Source organism: Gopherus flavomarginatus, chromosome 1 (genome assembly GCF_025201925.1).
Source record: "Gopherus flavomarginatus isolate rGopFla2 chromosome 1, rGopFla2.mat.asm, whole genome shotgun sequence".
In the NCBI taxonomy this organism is placed as follows: Eukaryota; Metazoa; Chordata; order Testudines; family Testudinidae; genus Gopherus; species Gopherus flavomarginatus.
The window spans coordinates 46,208,437-46,223,081 of record NC_066617.1 but is presented as its reverse complement, the minus strand read 5'-3'; the positions used below and the strand labels follow the sequence as shown (position 1 = coordinate 46,223,081).

At 47.3% G+C, this 14,645-nt stretch overlaps 2 protein-coding genes across 3 annotated transcripts in view; both read right to left on the bottom strand.

Annotated features, from left to right (window-relative positions):
* The window catches only part of AASS (aminoadipate-semialdehyde synthase), a 52,216-nt gene extending 45,132 nt beyond the window's left edge, over positions 1–7,084 (bottom strand). Inside the window, exons 1-4 of one of the 2 annotated variants that reach the window (XM_050936111.1) lie at positions 6,962–7,084; positions 5,832–5,874; positions 3,731–3,951; positions 1,579–1,755 (exon numbers count right to left, since the gene is read on the bottom strand). In XM_050936111.1, coding sequence (XP_050792068.1) covers positions 1,579–1,755; positions 3,731–3,951; positions 5,832–5,874 — 441 coding nt within the window. In that variant the 5' untranslated portion in view covers positions 6,962–7,084. The remainder of the gene's footprint in view (positions 1–1,578; positions 1,756–3,730; positions 3,952–5,831; positions 5,875–6,961) is intronic. The other variant, XM_050936112.1, reaches the window with a different exon arrangement.
* Positions 1–14,121, bottom strand: part of LOC127042848 (uncharacterized) — a 394,053-nt gene extending 379,932 nt beyond the window's left edge. Inside the window, exon 1 of the mRNA XM_050936321.1 lies at positions 11,924–14,121. Within this exon, the coding sequence (XP_050792278.1) occupies positions 12,790–13,935 (1,146 nt within the window). The 5' untranslated portion in view covers positions 13,936–14,121 and the 3' untranslated portion in view covers positions 11,924–12,789. The remainder of the gene's footprint in view (positions 1–11,923) is intronic.
* Positions 14,122–14,645: the final 524 nt, after the last annotated feature.

Genomic DNA, 14,645 nt, shown 5'->3' with positions numbered 1-14,645 from the left:
GGCCAGTTCTGCTTCCCTCGCCCCAGCCCCAGCCGTATCACTCGGGGGAGCGGGCTTGGGAGAAGGGACACCCCCCCCCACACACACACACACACACACCCACCCACCAGCAGCAGCAGAAGCGGAGCAGCCCGGCCCCAGCCCGCTCCACTCTGCCAGCTCCCAGCCGCAGCGCTCCACTTCCCACCGCAGGCGAATATGGGGGGTGGGAAGTGGAGTCCCGCGGCTGGGAGGTGGCAGAGTGGACCGGGCTGGGGCTGCGTCGTTCCACTTCCTGCAACCAGTGAGTGCAGGGAGGTTGGGGAAAGGACACCCTCAGCACTCACCAGTGGCGGGAAGCGGAGCAGCCCAACCCCAGCCAGCTCCCTTCTGCCAGTTCCCAGCCGTTGTGCTCCACTTCCCGCCGCAGGTGAGTGCAGGACCTTTTCCCAACTGCCCCCCAGAGACACAGCTGGGGCCAGGGCAAGGAAAGCGAAGCGGGCTGAGGCCACGTTGCTCCACTCCCCACCGCAGTTGAGTGTGGGGGGCATCCTTTCCCCAACCTCCCCACACTCACCGACGGCGGGAAGTGGAGCGCTGCAGCTGGTGGAGTGGAGCGGGCTGGGGCCAGGCTGCTCTGCTTTCTGCCGCTGCCGGTGAGTGCCTGTCAGGGGGTGGTGGTGGAGCAGTCAGGGGACCTGGACCCTCACCCTACAAAGCCCCACTCCCCCAGCACCCAACCCTGCCGCTGAGCCACACACACACCCACCCAGAGCCTCCCTGCTGAGTCCCAACCACCTTCACTTGAAGCCCCCTGCAAAGTCCCATGCCCCTGTACCCAGAACCCCCTGCATCTGGACCCCCACTGAGCCACCCACACTGACTGCCCCACACAGATCCCTCTCACCTCACATCTGGATCCTTCACACTAAGCCCCTCCACACTTAGATCCTGCTGGGCTGAGCCTGCCTACCCACACTTCTTGCACTTGGCAAGAGGGGCAGGGCCCTGGGGGGGTTTTGGGGCAGACCCAGCCCTTAAGCTGCGTCAGGGTCAGGTGCAGCCTCATTGCCAGGAATATGTTCTAGGGGATGGGGTTGCAGGGTGATCTCCCACCTCCATGCAGCCAGTGGCCTGTGCTCCCCACTGCCATGCTAGAGCCAACACATTTATTTATTGACAAATAAAATTTGCAGAATTTTAAAATAGTGTACGAAATTTTTATTTCCCTCAGGAATAAAAATAGAAGCATAGAACATAAATGTTGTAATGCAGCAATATGTTCTAACCCATATCTAAGTGATGTATAGTAGATACCCTACAGCTGGTGTTTGGATATACAATACCCTCTGATTATTTCCATATTATAGGTTAAGAGAATCAATATAAACAGCTTTAAAAAATTAAATGCATCTCTTAAAACAACAAAACAACAACAACAACAACAACTGTGGAGAGTTCAGACTTTCTATTATTGTATCATGAAAAGCAAGCTCAAATATCTATGACTATTCAGGTTACCTTCCAATGTACTGTATGCATAATCCTGTTTTTTACATTGTGGTAACAGTCACTGATCTTTCTTACTACAATATTTACCTTTCTTAGAATTTCATCCAGTAGAGACATGTTTGCCTCTTGGGCTTTAATAGTGTGAGAGAAGAATGCATAGTTCTTCTTAGGAATTAATTTATCCTCTGGAGGTCTCTTCACTCCCACAATCAGAGATGCCTCAGAAATATCTTCCTGAATAATGCCTCCTGCTTTTATATAATCCTGTAAACAGAGTATTAAGAAACACTTTCATTCTTCAATATTAATGCAGAAAAAACAAAGGCAGACTTAAAAGAACTTATGAAGCAGAAAGATACAGAAACAAGTTAAGGCCTGTTACTAAACAAACTTATTTTAGAGTTTAAGAGCTTGGATTTGTATTAGGGCTGTCAAGCGATTAAACAAATTAATCACAATTAATCGCACTGTTAAACAACAGAATACCATTTATTTAAATATTTTGGATGTTTTCTACATTTTCAAATATATGGATTTCAATTACAACAAAAAATATAAAGTGAGCACTGTACACTTTATATTCTATTACAAATATCTGCACCGTAAAAAAGAAACAGTATTTTTCAATTCACCTAATACAATTTCTGTAGTGCAATCTCTACCACGAAAGTTGAACTTAGATACGTAGAATTATGTACCAAAAAAATTCAAAAACAAAACAATGTAAAATTTTAGAGCATACAATTCCACTCAGTCCTACTTCTTATTCTGCCAATCACTCAGACAAACAAGTTTACTTTTACAGGAGGAGATCATGCTGCTCACTTCTTTTTTACAATGTTACCTGGAAGTGAGATAGGCATTCGTATGGCATTGTTTTATATGATGAACAAGATTTTTAGTAATCCTCATCATCTCTGACTTCACTGCCTGGGTGTGAGCTCAAGGCTGGGTTGCTTTAAGGGAACTGTATTTTTTGCTTCTGGGTAACTGGTAAGGTATTGTAAAAGCTGTTTTGTTGCTGGCTTTGTGAATCTAAATATCAGAATAACATATCTGGTGGGACTGCCTGCCCCATTCTTCACAGTTTGGCCTAATTGAGCAATCTCAGCATGGCTCCCCTGGGATCCCGGTCACACTACATAAAAGGATTGTTTCATTGGGATAGCATAGGATTGAACCTGGAGGCAGAATTCAGCCCATCTTATTACTAGTAATAAATAGGTTATAGAGGTTTTCATTCCTTCAAAAGTGGGTAAAGCATCTCAATCCCCATTCTAAGATGGAGCAACTAAGACACAGAAATTGGGCGGTTTGTTCACGGTCATATAGTGGGTTACAAAAGCTAGGGCTAGGATTTCTGCTCCCACCTCTGTACCTTACCCACTCAACCATACTATCATGCTGCTTCCACTGAGGTTGATGGCAACCTCCCATTGACTTCAAATGACAGCGGGACCAGGCTGAATATTAGCATAACAAAATATCAATAGACTTACACAAAGCAAGTTATCTTTGGTATAAATGTGGTTGTTACTTAAAACATCTGGTTAAAGTTAAAGTGGACAGCAGATTGTATTTTGGTTTTTTTGCCTTCAACTATATTCCTCCCTCTCACAGACCCTGATTTGATAAGTAAAAAGAGTATGTGTCACAATTGCATTAGCTTAAAACAAATGCCTCATTAAGAGTCAGGCTAGCATGACTACAATATGGCCCGCTAGCAAGGCTTCAAACATGATGGCCTGCATCTTAACAGGGCTTTGCAATCACTTCAACTTAACTCAGATGAATTAACAGGATTGTAGGGGTGGGGAAGCCACAGCTTTTCTCTGTCACAACTATACACAGCATCAGTGGAAATACGCTGCAGGCAGCAAGGAAAAAGACAAACAGTTACACAGGACATCATGAATTAAATAAAACCCCAAAGTTCCTATGCAAAGAATTATTGAGAATTTAGACAATAGAAGACAGGAAGGTTGGGGGAGGGCAGGACAGACCTAAAATACAAAGAACAATGAATAGGCATCAATATTGCCTTACAGATCTAGCCAATTATTCCCATTGCTTTAGTCAGTGGGAAAGAATGACCCCCTTTTGTAATACATAACAGAATAGCTAATAACATATGTTCGCTATTATGTACATCCTTTAGATCCTTCAATGCTATAATATCATCATTAATAAACCAATGTTACATTTTGTTCATCTAAATAAGAACCACAGCAGAACCTACCTTTTCATGGATGGCTCTCCGGTTTGATGGTTGTACTAAGACTTTGTATCCCAGATTTGTCAGCTCTTTAACATGCTTTGGTGCTAGAGGTGCTCTTCTTTCCCAAACACTAACATCTTCCCTCCTGATAGCCAGTACAGGTTTATGATGGTGACGGCACTTTAAAAGATGGACCCCAAACTTGCCAGTTGTGTCTCTGAATGTTCGTAGCATGATAAAACCTGATGGCAGCAAAGAAAGTAGTTAAAACGATACCAGGCTCATAAAGGTGCTTAGAAGCCATTGTGTTTGTGTCTCTTTAGAAATCTTTTGTAAAACACACTCAGCTACTAATCACTACAATGATCACAACCCTAGCAATAATTATCACAATTTTCCGATTAATAGTACTAATATTCCCAGATTTCCTGTGCAAGAGAAACCTGAATTTACTTTCATTACCAAATACAAGTGCTCTAATGTAAACTGCAACTGAAACAGTAAGAGAACACAAAGTCTTGTTTTCCCTTCGCTTTGGCTGGGTTACTTCACAAAAATCAAACCACCAGTATTGCTGTATCAAAAAGTTTTTACTCCTGTGCAAGGTATATTGTTCTTAATTCCAGTTACTGTACTTGTAATCAGTGCTGGAGGCTTAAGCAAAAATGCCAGTTAGACTGAGTCACCAGTATAAATATGCAAGAGTCAAAATTTATCAACATCCACCTTATAAATCTTATAAGTATCTTCCTTATCACTGGTGTAGTGATAAAAAAAAAAAGACTAACTCATAAAAGAGCAATAAAGTAGAGTTAAAGGTGCTACATGACCAATGACAAATGCCCTTGGGCCATTTCTTTAAAGGTATTTACATAAGCATGCCTCGGCACCCAACCCCTATTTAAATCAACCTGAATTAGGTGCTTAGGCACTTTTGAAAACCACAGTAAGGTCCAGAACCCCAAAAGGTACTTAGATGCCTGAATACCTTTGAGGATCTGGATCCAGATGCCTACGTGCATTTAAACATCTTTGAAAAATCTAGCTCTTAGACCCCAGTTTTGCAAAGACCTATGCACATATTTAAGCATACGAAGGCCCTTTAAACCCAGTGGGACTGCTCATGGACTTCAAGTTAGGAGTATCTGTAATTCTTTGCAAGATCAGCGCTATAGAGAGAAATACATAGTGAGCATCCTACAGTATCAGAGAAAACTACTTCAAAATGAAAAGTAAAATGATCTTTTAATACTCACTTACATGGTACCTTCCTATGAATAGAATGCCTGCAAGCACAGGAGCTTTCCTGATGAAGACCCACTTGCACAAGAAACTAACAACTGGCTGATTATGGGTCACATGGGGATAGGGTTTTGTTTGCTTGTTTGGGTGGGGTGGGGGAGAGAAGAGTGAGCATGCAAAATTCTGAGATAAGGATCATATCTTCTTTCCTGCTTGTACAGTCCTTGTATTTTTCACATTTGGTCTACTAAAGGGACACTTTCACCTTCAATTTGGCCTGAAAACAAGATTTTATAAAACCTCAGACCAAAAACAAACATTGTGGAAACTTTTTTTTTTTTTTTTTGAGTTCCACTAAAAGGAGGTGCTTTTAAACAAACATTCCCAGGAGCCTTTGAAATCCAACACTGCTAAAATAAGTCAGAGCGAAGTTGACTTCACTGATTCACTGGCCTTGCTGAAAGAAGTACAAGGCATACAAAGATTGGCAAGATGGGTTTTAAAAAGATTCTTACTTATAATATCTTAGCTGCATTAATTATGTTAAAGATAAGCAGCAAAGACGAAGTGGGTATTCACCCACGAAATCTCATGCTCCAAAACGTCTGTTAGTCTATAAGGTGCCACAGGATTCTTTGCTGCTTTTACAGATCCAGACTAACACAGCTACCCCTCTGATACTTGATAAGTTAAAGATAGTACATTTACAACATATTTTTAAATTGACAGCAACTCTTTAAAGTATACTGAATATATGGTTATGCTTCTAATGGTAGTTTTAGTGCCACAAACTGATGAAATTAGCATGAGTTTTCAATTTTTTAAAAATGATTACTTAAAGTATTTAGTTTTGAAATTAAACATTCTCATTTATCAATACCTGCCTCAAGTGGTACTGCCAATTTCTGTTTTTCCAGCTGCATCTTTAACAAAAAACTAAGAATTCTGCCAGGTACCCAGTGCAAAGTGAAAATATAGAAAAAAAATTTCCCCACAATCTCCTTCAGTTACACTTATCTTAATTGCGAATTGGAGCAATAGCAGATCGATGGGTTTTATATCCCTCCCCTCATGGGATTTTTTAAATCAATTATCAGAGGGGTAGCCGTGTTAGTCTGGATCTGTAAAAGCAGCAGAGTCCTGTGGCACCTTATAGGCTAACAGACGTTTTGGAGCATGAGCTTTCGTGGGTGAATACCCACTTCCTTGGATGCATGACATGAGGAAGTGGGTATTCACCCACGAAAGCTCGTGCTCCAAAACGTCTGTTAGTCTACAAGGTGCCACAGGACTCTTTGCTGCTTTTAAATCAATGGAGACTTTCAGATTCACATACACCTTTGCCGGAGATCATGAACAGTTCCTTCCTAACTGACGTATGATGTGCTCCAAACTTGTTTTCCCCGGGTTAGAACGGGGCGGCAGGTAAGCCCTGATCTAGAGATGCAGCTAAAAAGAGCAGTTAATCTCCTTCGCAGTTTTCTCTCCGATGGATTTCTCCCTGTCAGTCTAAATTACTGGCCAGAAAAGAGCTCACGAGCTGGAAAAGTCAGGCTCACTGCCAGGGTCACCCCCCGAGGACAAACGTGGCTACTTTGTTGCCAGAAAGGAAGATGCAAACGTGTCCTCAATAGTCCCGCTGTGCCGAGGAGCGAGGAGGGAGCTGAAAGCCTGGTCTGCCCGACCCACCACGGCGGGACAGGCTCGGAGGCAGAGACACATTCCCAGACAGCGAGAAGCTGCTGCTGTCAAGGCCCCCCCCCCACGGGGCGGAATCACGGAACGCGGGGGGCGACTCCCACAGCCCCGTCCCGCAGTGACCCAGGGAGCCCCACCGGCTGTCCGGGGCGCAGCGGCCCCCAAGGTCCAGCCCAGAGCCAGCAGGAACAGCTCCACGCGCGGCCTGGAGGTACCCGGGAGCGTAGGCCCCTGGGGAAAGGCTCCGCCGCCTGCCGCGGCAGGACCCCACAGCAGGGATGCAGCGCCCAACTCCCGCCCCGCACCACCTACCTGCCAGCGGAGCGGGGTTTACACGGGGAGAACAGAGCAGCTGGCTCTAGGATTGCGCAAAGGAACCGAATCACTGCCCAGCCACGCTATTAACAGAATTTTGGGGAACTAAGGGATGCCGCCCCCCGCCGCCAGCCAATCGAGTGTCACCTTCGGGGTACAACCTTTCCTTCCCGCCAATCGCAAAAGGCCTTCTGGCGTGACGTCATTGGCGACGTCTCATCTCTCCCATACACACACCCCCATCCCGCCTCTCTTATGTGTGTGCTGCTGCTTGGATGGGAGAACTTTCCCGGAATGTCCCGCCCAGGGGCCCTCGCTCTCCAGGGGGACTTGCGCAAGGGAACGGGAACGCTCCTAGATACGGACAGTCAATGGGCTAGCAGCAGGGCTGCACAGCCCGCAATGCTGCGGGGATCCGCCATACATGATAGTCGGCGATGGCTGCCAGAGCGGAGCCGCCTTCCCCGAAATGGCTCAGGGGCATCTGGAATACGAGGGAAAACACGGTGGGGATCCGGGAAACTAGAAACACATTAATAAAATGGGTCTGTCAACATTGTATTCTTAACATAAATTGTAGGGTCATAGGGATGGGCAAGGCAGATAGGATAGCGAAGGATCAGCGTCCTCCTGTCTCTGAAAAGGATCCCAGCCCCTCCCCAACTGACAAAATCCTTGTATATCCCCCTCCTCCTCAATGACAAATAATTCAGAGCTCTGTAATTTCCTATGATCTCCTTTCCCCACCCACTAAAATAAGGAATGGCAGTACAGTATCTTTGCTCACTACACAACATTAGTAATGGGGGAAATCACACACAGTTGGATTCCAGATAACAGTGTTTAACTATATACAAATACACAGGCCTACCTAAGGTGTAAATTTTTAACAGTGACAGAAAGTAACCATTAGAACAATTTATGAACAATTTCCCGAGGGTTGTGGTGGATTTTCCATCAGTGACAATTTTTAATTCAAGTTTGGATTTTTTTTTCTTAAAGATCTGCTCTAGGAATTATTTTAGGGAAGTTTTACGGCCTGTGTTATACAGGAAGTAGGACTAGATCAGAACGGTCATTTCTGGCCTTGGAATCTGTGGGCTGTGTCGTCAGATGCTGTTGGTGTGATGCTCTGCTCTGTTCAATGTTGATATCAATCGGCTGTGTGCGTGTGCCCCCTCTGTGTGCTGTTCCAGCTCTGTGTGATAGCTGACTCAGCAGACCCCAAGAAAACCCCCAGTGATCACAGACTCTAGTAAGGTATGAGGGCACTTCAGCCAGGTTTATTGTCAAACGAAGCACAATGATAGTTCCCACTAGACTTTACTCTATAGGACATACTTTGAATACGTGCCCCCTGGCAATAGACTCAGCTCAGTCAGTGGCGGGATTTTCCACTGCCCCCTAGGCTGGACAAAGACACTGCCCCAGGGATGCATTCTTATAGATAGGTACAAACAAGTTACACATTGAGGTGCAACCCCTCTATGTAGCAAGGTACAACCCCTCTACGTAGTAAAGTGCTGCCTCTCACCTTGTACATGCTGGTTCGAACAAAAGAACTCTATCCATCATATTACCCTTTTGGCCCTGTCATTGGGAAGGGTCAGCCTGTTCCTTGTTATCTGTGTGGAGTGTACAAGTATGCGAATGTTCTGATATCTGGTGTCCAGTACCTTTTAGGTATGTCTCTTTTTGCAGCATCAGCCCTTTCCTTGCCAGCTTCTGTGAGCAGGGCCTGCCTCTGGCTCACCAGCTTAACTTTGCTTTATGTTAGCAAAGTCTTGACCATTACTTTAGGTCAGGCCTTAGGCCTCATACCGGGCCTCTGATACCAAGGTTTATATCTCAGGGCCTCCTCTTACTACAGGCTGGTCTACACTGAAAACTTACATCAGCATAGGGCTTGTCTACACTTACCAGGGATCAACAAGTGGTGACTGATGCATCGGCAGTCAATTTAGCAGGTCTAGGGAAGACCTGCTAAATTGCAGGGCCACCCAGAGGGGAGGGCATGTGAGACAATTTGCCCCGGGCTCCACAGGGGCCCCCACGAGAATGGCTGAGGTTCCCTCCCCGGCCCGACCCCACCGCCGCCCCCTCCCGGAGCCTCAGCGCATCCAGGTCCCTGAATAGTGGTGCAGCATGGCTCCAGGGAGGCCTGAGCTCCTCCCCACTTAAAGCCGTGTGGTAAGGGGGCGGGGCTGCAAGCTCCAGGCCCAGCAGAGGGAGCTCAGGCCCCGCTGGAGCTCTCAGCCCCACCCCTTTACCGCACAGCTCAGAGCAGGGAGGAGCTCAGGCCCCGCTGGAGCCACGCTGCACTGCTGTTCAGGGACACTCCTGGATGCGGCGCACTGAGGCGCCAGGTGAGGGGGAAGCCGGGGGTAAGGGGCCAGGTCTTGGGAGGTTGGATAAGGGGCAGGGAGTCCCGGAGACAGTCAGGAGACAGGGAGGGGGCAGAGGTTGGGGGGGCGGTCAGGGGAAGGGAACAGGGGAGTTGGATCATGGGCATTCTGGGGGGGGTCTGTCAGGACTCAGCAGGGGGTGGATAGGGGTTGGGGCAGTCAGGGGACAGGGAGCAGGGGTTGGGTTCTGGGGTGGTGGTTGGGGGGTTTCTGGGGGACGGTGAGGGGACAAGGAGCAGGATGGATCGGGGACTCTAAGGGGAGCGGGCAGTCGGGGGGGCAGGAAGTGGGTGGGGGTCAGATAGGGGACAGGGCCAGGCTGTTTGGGAGGCACAGCTTTCCCAACCCTAAAGCTCATTCAGCAGTTTGAGGCTTGCACAAGAGCAAAGCTGTTAGCTTTTCCATTAGGGCTACCATCCCTTTCACTTCTTAAATGCCAAATTATAGTCTATATTTAATTTCAGTGCCATAGGGAGATTCATGTCAGGGGAGGGTAGCTTCATTTAAAATTAGCCACTGGGGGAGGGATCACATGAGAAGAGCAATATCCTACACCACCTTCCTCCTTCTCAACCCTACCAAGGGAGACCGTGCCTCCATTGCATTCCCTGAGGCTTCAAAGTGGTTAAAGTCAGTGGTTCTCAAACTTTTGTACTGGTGTTCCCTTTCACATAGCAAACCTCTGAGTGTGATGCCCTTTTATAAATTAAAAACACTTTTTTATATATTTAACACTATTATAAATGCTGAAGGCAAAGCGGGGCTTGAGGTGGAGGCTGACAGCTCGTGACCCCCAGTAATAACCTCGTGACCCCCTGAGGGGTCCTGACCCCCAGTTTGAGAACCCCTGGGTTAATTTAATTTTAGCACCCTGTGTCCATTTACATGCATATGCTATTTTGAGCATTTCAGTTTTCACAACATAAGCTCATCCTAGATTCTGGAACAAGCTCAAATGCTCAGTTCGTGAAGTATGTACATAAGCTTTACTAAAGACAAACCCACAATAACTGTCTCCAGTTTGTGAGGGACCCCATGGAGCCAGTCTCTAGGAAACAGGTAAATACATGGAGGTTAAGTCCATTACAGGCTATTAGCCAGGATGGGTAAGGAATGGTGTATCTAGCCTCTGTTTGTCAGAGGGTGGAGATGGATGGCAGGGGAGAGATCACTTGATCATTACCTGTTTGGTTCACTCCCTCTGGAGCACTTGGCATTGGCCATTGTCGGTAGACAGGACACTGGGCTGGATGGACCTTTGGTTTGACCCAGTATGGCTGCTCTTATGTTCTAAGCTAAATGAACCCAAAGTTATGGAGACAGATATGAGTCAAGGAAGCCAGCAGAGTATCAGAAACCTGGAAAAATCTGTGACTGGATGGGCTCAGGATTTTGGTCACAAGCTGAGGTGATTCAAAAGTTTTGGATTTTTTTAAAGCAGAATTTTTTTATTGTTTCTTTAAACAATCAAACACAGCAAGCAGCAAATATTTGGCCAAATACTTCTGAAACCCCAAACCATATGCAGGTTTTGGCAGACTAATTTCAACTTTTCAATCTAAAAAAGGACAACAAATTTTGAAGGAAAGCAGACATTGTCCATGATTTTTTTCTGCTTTTTAAAAACCCCTAGTTTTCGATCCAAAAAAAGTTTTGACGGAAAATATTTGTCCAACCCTTTTAATGAGCTTTAGTGTCTTTTAGCACTAGCTGATGCTGAGAACCAGTGATACCTTGTAAAGAAGTTTTCTCAAAACTGGGTTTGTGTCGAGATCCGGAAAGTTTATTTTTCCCAGGGCTGCCCGTGGGGGGGGGAGCAAGTGGGGCAATTTGCCCCAGGCCCCACAGGGGCCCCCACGAGAATATAGTATTGTATAATATTGCACATTTTTTAATGGAAGGGGCCCCCAAAATTGCTTTGCCCCAGGACCTCTGAATCCTCTGGGTGGCCCTGCTAAATTGACTGCAGATCGCTCTCCCATCAATTCCTGTATTCCACTAGATTGAGAAGAGTAGGGGGAGTCGATGGGAGAGCATCTCCCTTCAACATTGCATAGTGTGGACCCCATGAGAAGTAAATCTAAGCTACATCGATCTGAGTTACATATTCATGTAACCCTTCTGCCCCTCTGAGTTGGCAGCAACAAGGGCCGGGTTCAGTATCCAGGGGTTCTGTTTCAGTAACACAATGCATAACCGGCTCGAGCCCCCACCCAGTGACCTGGGACACTCACATACCACACCCCCCTGGGCGCCTCTAGGAGGCAATACTTCCCCTCTCGCAAGCACGGAGTCTGAGTGTAGCAAAATCTTTTAATAAAGGAAGGAATTAATGCGGCATCCCATTGGAGAAACACCACAAACAGGGTTATAACACAAACCATAAACAAAAACCCACCTCCAAGTACGTTTGGCACTGTCCTTTTTCCCTTTAGGGTTTTAAGTCCAATCACCCCAAAGTCCAACAACCCAAAAGTCTCTGGTCAATGCCACCCCAGAGTTCGAGAGTTTATCTGTAGAGGTCCCTCCCCCCAGCATGGATAGAAAGGGGCACCTTACGTGGTCCGGGGCCAACTGCCCTGCCTCTCCGTGGGTTCTGCTTCCGCCTTCTCCACGAACTGCTCCGCTTTACCAGTCGCTCCACGCTGCTCCTCCAGCCGTCCTCAGAAACTGCTCCGCTCCACCAGCTGCTCTGCTCCATGAGCTGCTCCAGTTCTCTCTGCAAACTGCTCAGCTCCGCTCGCTCTGTGGGCCGCTCCACCCGTCCCACAGCTACTCCGCTCTGTCAGCCGCTCTGCTGCCACCAGCTGTCCCGTGATCCGCTCCAGCCGTCCCCACAAACTGCTCCACTCCGCCAGCAGCTCTGGTCCACAGTATAGCTTTGGGCTCCCCACTAGTTAGCACCATACTCAGTGCTCTCAGCTCAGTGATTTTAGCTTTTTAGTGATTTTCAGCTCTTAGTGATTCCAGCTCATAGTAGGGGAGCCCCAGTGCTAGTGCACCATTAGCCCAAAGTGATTTCAGCTCAGTAACCTGTATTTAAATTCTTAAAGGAATAAAAAAAAAATCAACTCTGACATTCCACAGTGGAGAGAGGAGGGGGTGCAACTGGTGCTTCTGGCTCCACAAGGCGACTGCACCACCAGCCACAGATACCTGTCCCCAGCCTCTCTCAAATCTCTGGGTTTTGGAACCCATGTCCCATGTCTAGCCAGTACCACCCAACTGAGGGTGAGCAATTTGTCACCAAGCAGTCCCACAGCTTGGGAGTCTGGGATAGGGTGGGCGTGCCTATGCAAATACACTCTCTGAAATTCTTTCCACCAGATGTCAGTGTAGAGCTTATCCTGACTCTGCTTACATCCTCCCCCCAGCCAAGAATTTGTCGTCCCGACAAATCACATTCCCTACTATACCAACTTATTGGTCCCCTCCAAAAGGCATTAGATAGCCCACTTTAGCTTTCACAAACCTGTGTGCTAAATGTATAGGCTCCTCACTAATCACCCCAGGTGCATCGTAAGTTAATCGTTTCACTGGTCTTATTACCCTGTCTCGCCTATTGAGAATCTCTGTTGCTATGGTAGAGGGGACATCCTCTTGAGTGACGGATGGGGAGGTTTCCTGTGAGTTCCCCTCAGATACTGGCATAGGCCCCTGCATTTCTAGTTCTAACAGTGGAGGGTCGCAGGTGCTCTGGACATCCTCCATCTGTATGTCACCACTGTCCAATAGTCTGTGTAAGTCACTACACGGGGGTCCCACCAGTGGCTCAGGGATGTCAGGAATGGGCCTAAATACTTCTGCCATAGGGTTTAGGGCGGAAGAGGATGTGCTCTCTTCTGATTCAGCGGATCGAGACTGAAATCTTGTCTTCATCCCAGGATACACCATGGTTGTGTCTTCCTCCTCAGACTCACTGTCAGATGTGCTGAGTAGGGGTAGGTTAGCTGCAGGAGGCCGGCTGTCCACGTTGGAAGGCGGCTTTGGTACAGCACCTTCGTTCTGCCCAGTTGCCCTGTTGTGGCCCATCTCATAAGGGCTGCCTACCAATTCTCCCACAGGAAGCAAAAGGTTTCTGTGCACGGTTTTGGTCTGCCCTGGACCCTCTTCAGGTTTGATCTTGTAGACCGGCAGGTCTCCTAGCTTTTCCATCACTAAGTAAGGTATTGCCTTCCATCTGTCAGCTATCTTGTGCTTGCCAGCAATACCCAAATTTCGCAGCAGGACTCTGTCCCCTGGCTGGAGCTCTTGCAGACGCACCCTAGCATCATATCGCTGTTTGTTGCGGTCTGCGTTCTTCCGAGCTGCAGATGTAGCTAAGTGATAAGCATCCCGTAGCTTTTCTCGTAGTCGGGATACATATTGCTGATGGGTTTCATAGCTATCGCCATCCTCTGATACACCAAAGCACAAATCTATGGGTAGTCTTGGTTCTCGCCCAAACATCAAGAGATATGGGGTGACCCCCGTAGCATCGTTCTTTGTGGCATTGTAGGCGTGCACCAGAAATGCAACATGTTGGCTCCAGGTTGCCTTCTGCTCTGGCCGCAAAGTCCCTAACATATCCAACAGGGTTCGGTTGAACCTCTCTGGCTGAGGGTCACCTTGTGGGTGGTAAGGCGTTGTCCTCGACTTTTTAATACCTGCTATCCTCAGTACCTCCTTCAGAAGGTGACTCTCAAAATCTCGTCCCTGATCTGAGTGTATCCGGGCTGGGAATCCATAAACTGAGAAATATTTTTCCCACAGTACTCGAGCGACAGTAGTGGCCTTCTGATCACGTGTGGGGTATGCCTGTGCATATCGCGTATAGTGGTCGGTCACTACTAAAATGTTCCCAATATTCCTCTTGTCTACTTCTAAGGACAAGAAATCAATGCAAACCAGCTCCAGAGGTTTGTTGCTGGTGATGTTCTTCAGATATGCGGCCCTTGTGGGCAGAGTTTTCCTTTGAACACATCGAGCGCAGGTGTCACATTTTCTGCGAACATCTCCGGCCATCCGAGGCCAATAGAACCTACTGCGGATAAGTTCCAGGGTCCTCTCCATCCCTAAATGTCCAAAGTCATCATGCAGGGCCCTCATGGCCAGGGCTCTGTACTCTTTTGGCAGCACTAGTTGATTCCGTTGCTTTTGTAGAGGGTCTGTGGTCACGCGGTGTAGCACTCCCTGAATCAGTTTCAGTTTGGTCCATTCTCTCAATAGTAGTTTACCCTCTGGGGTAGGTGGGACAACCGCAGCTGGGCCTCGCCCCTCTCTTTTGGCAAGTAGTG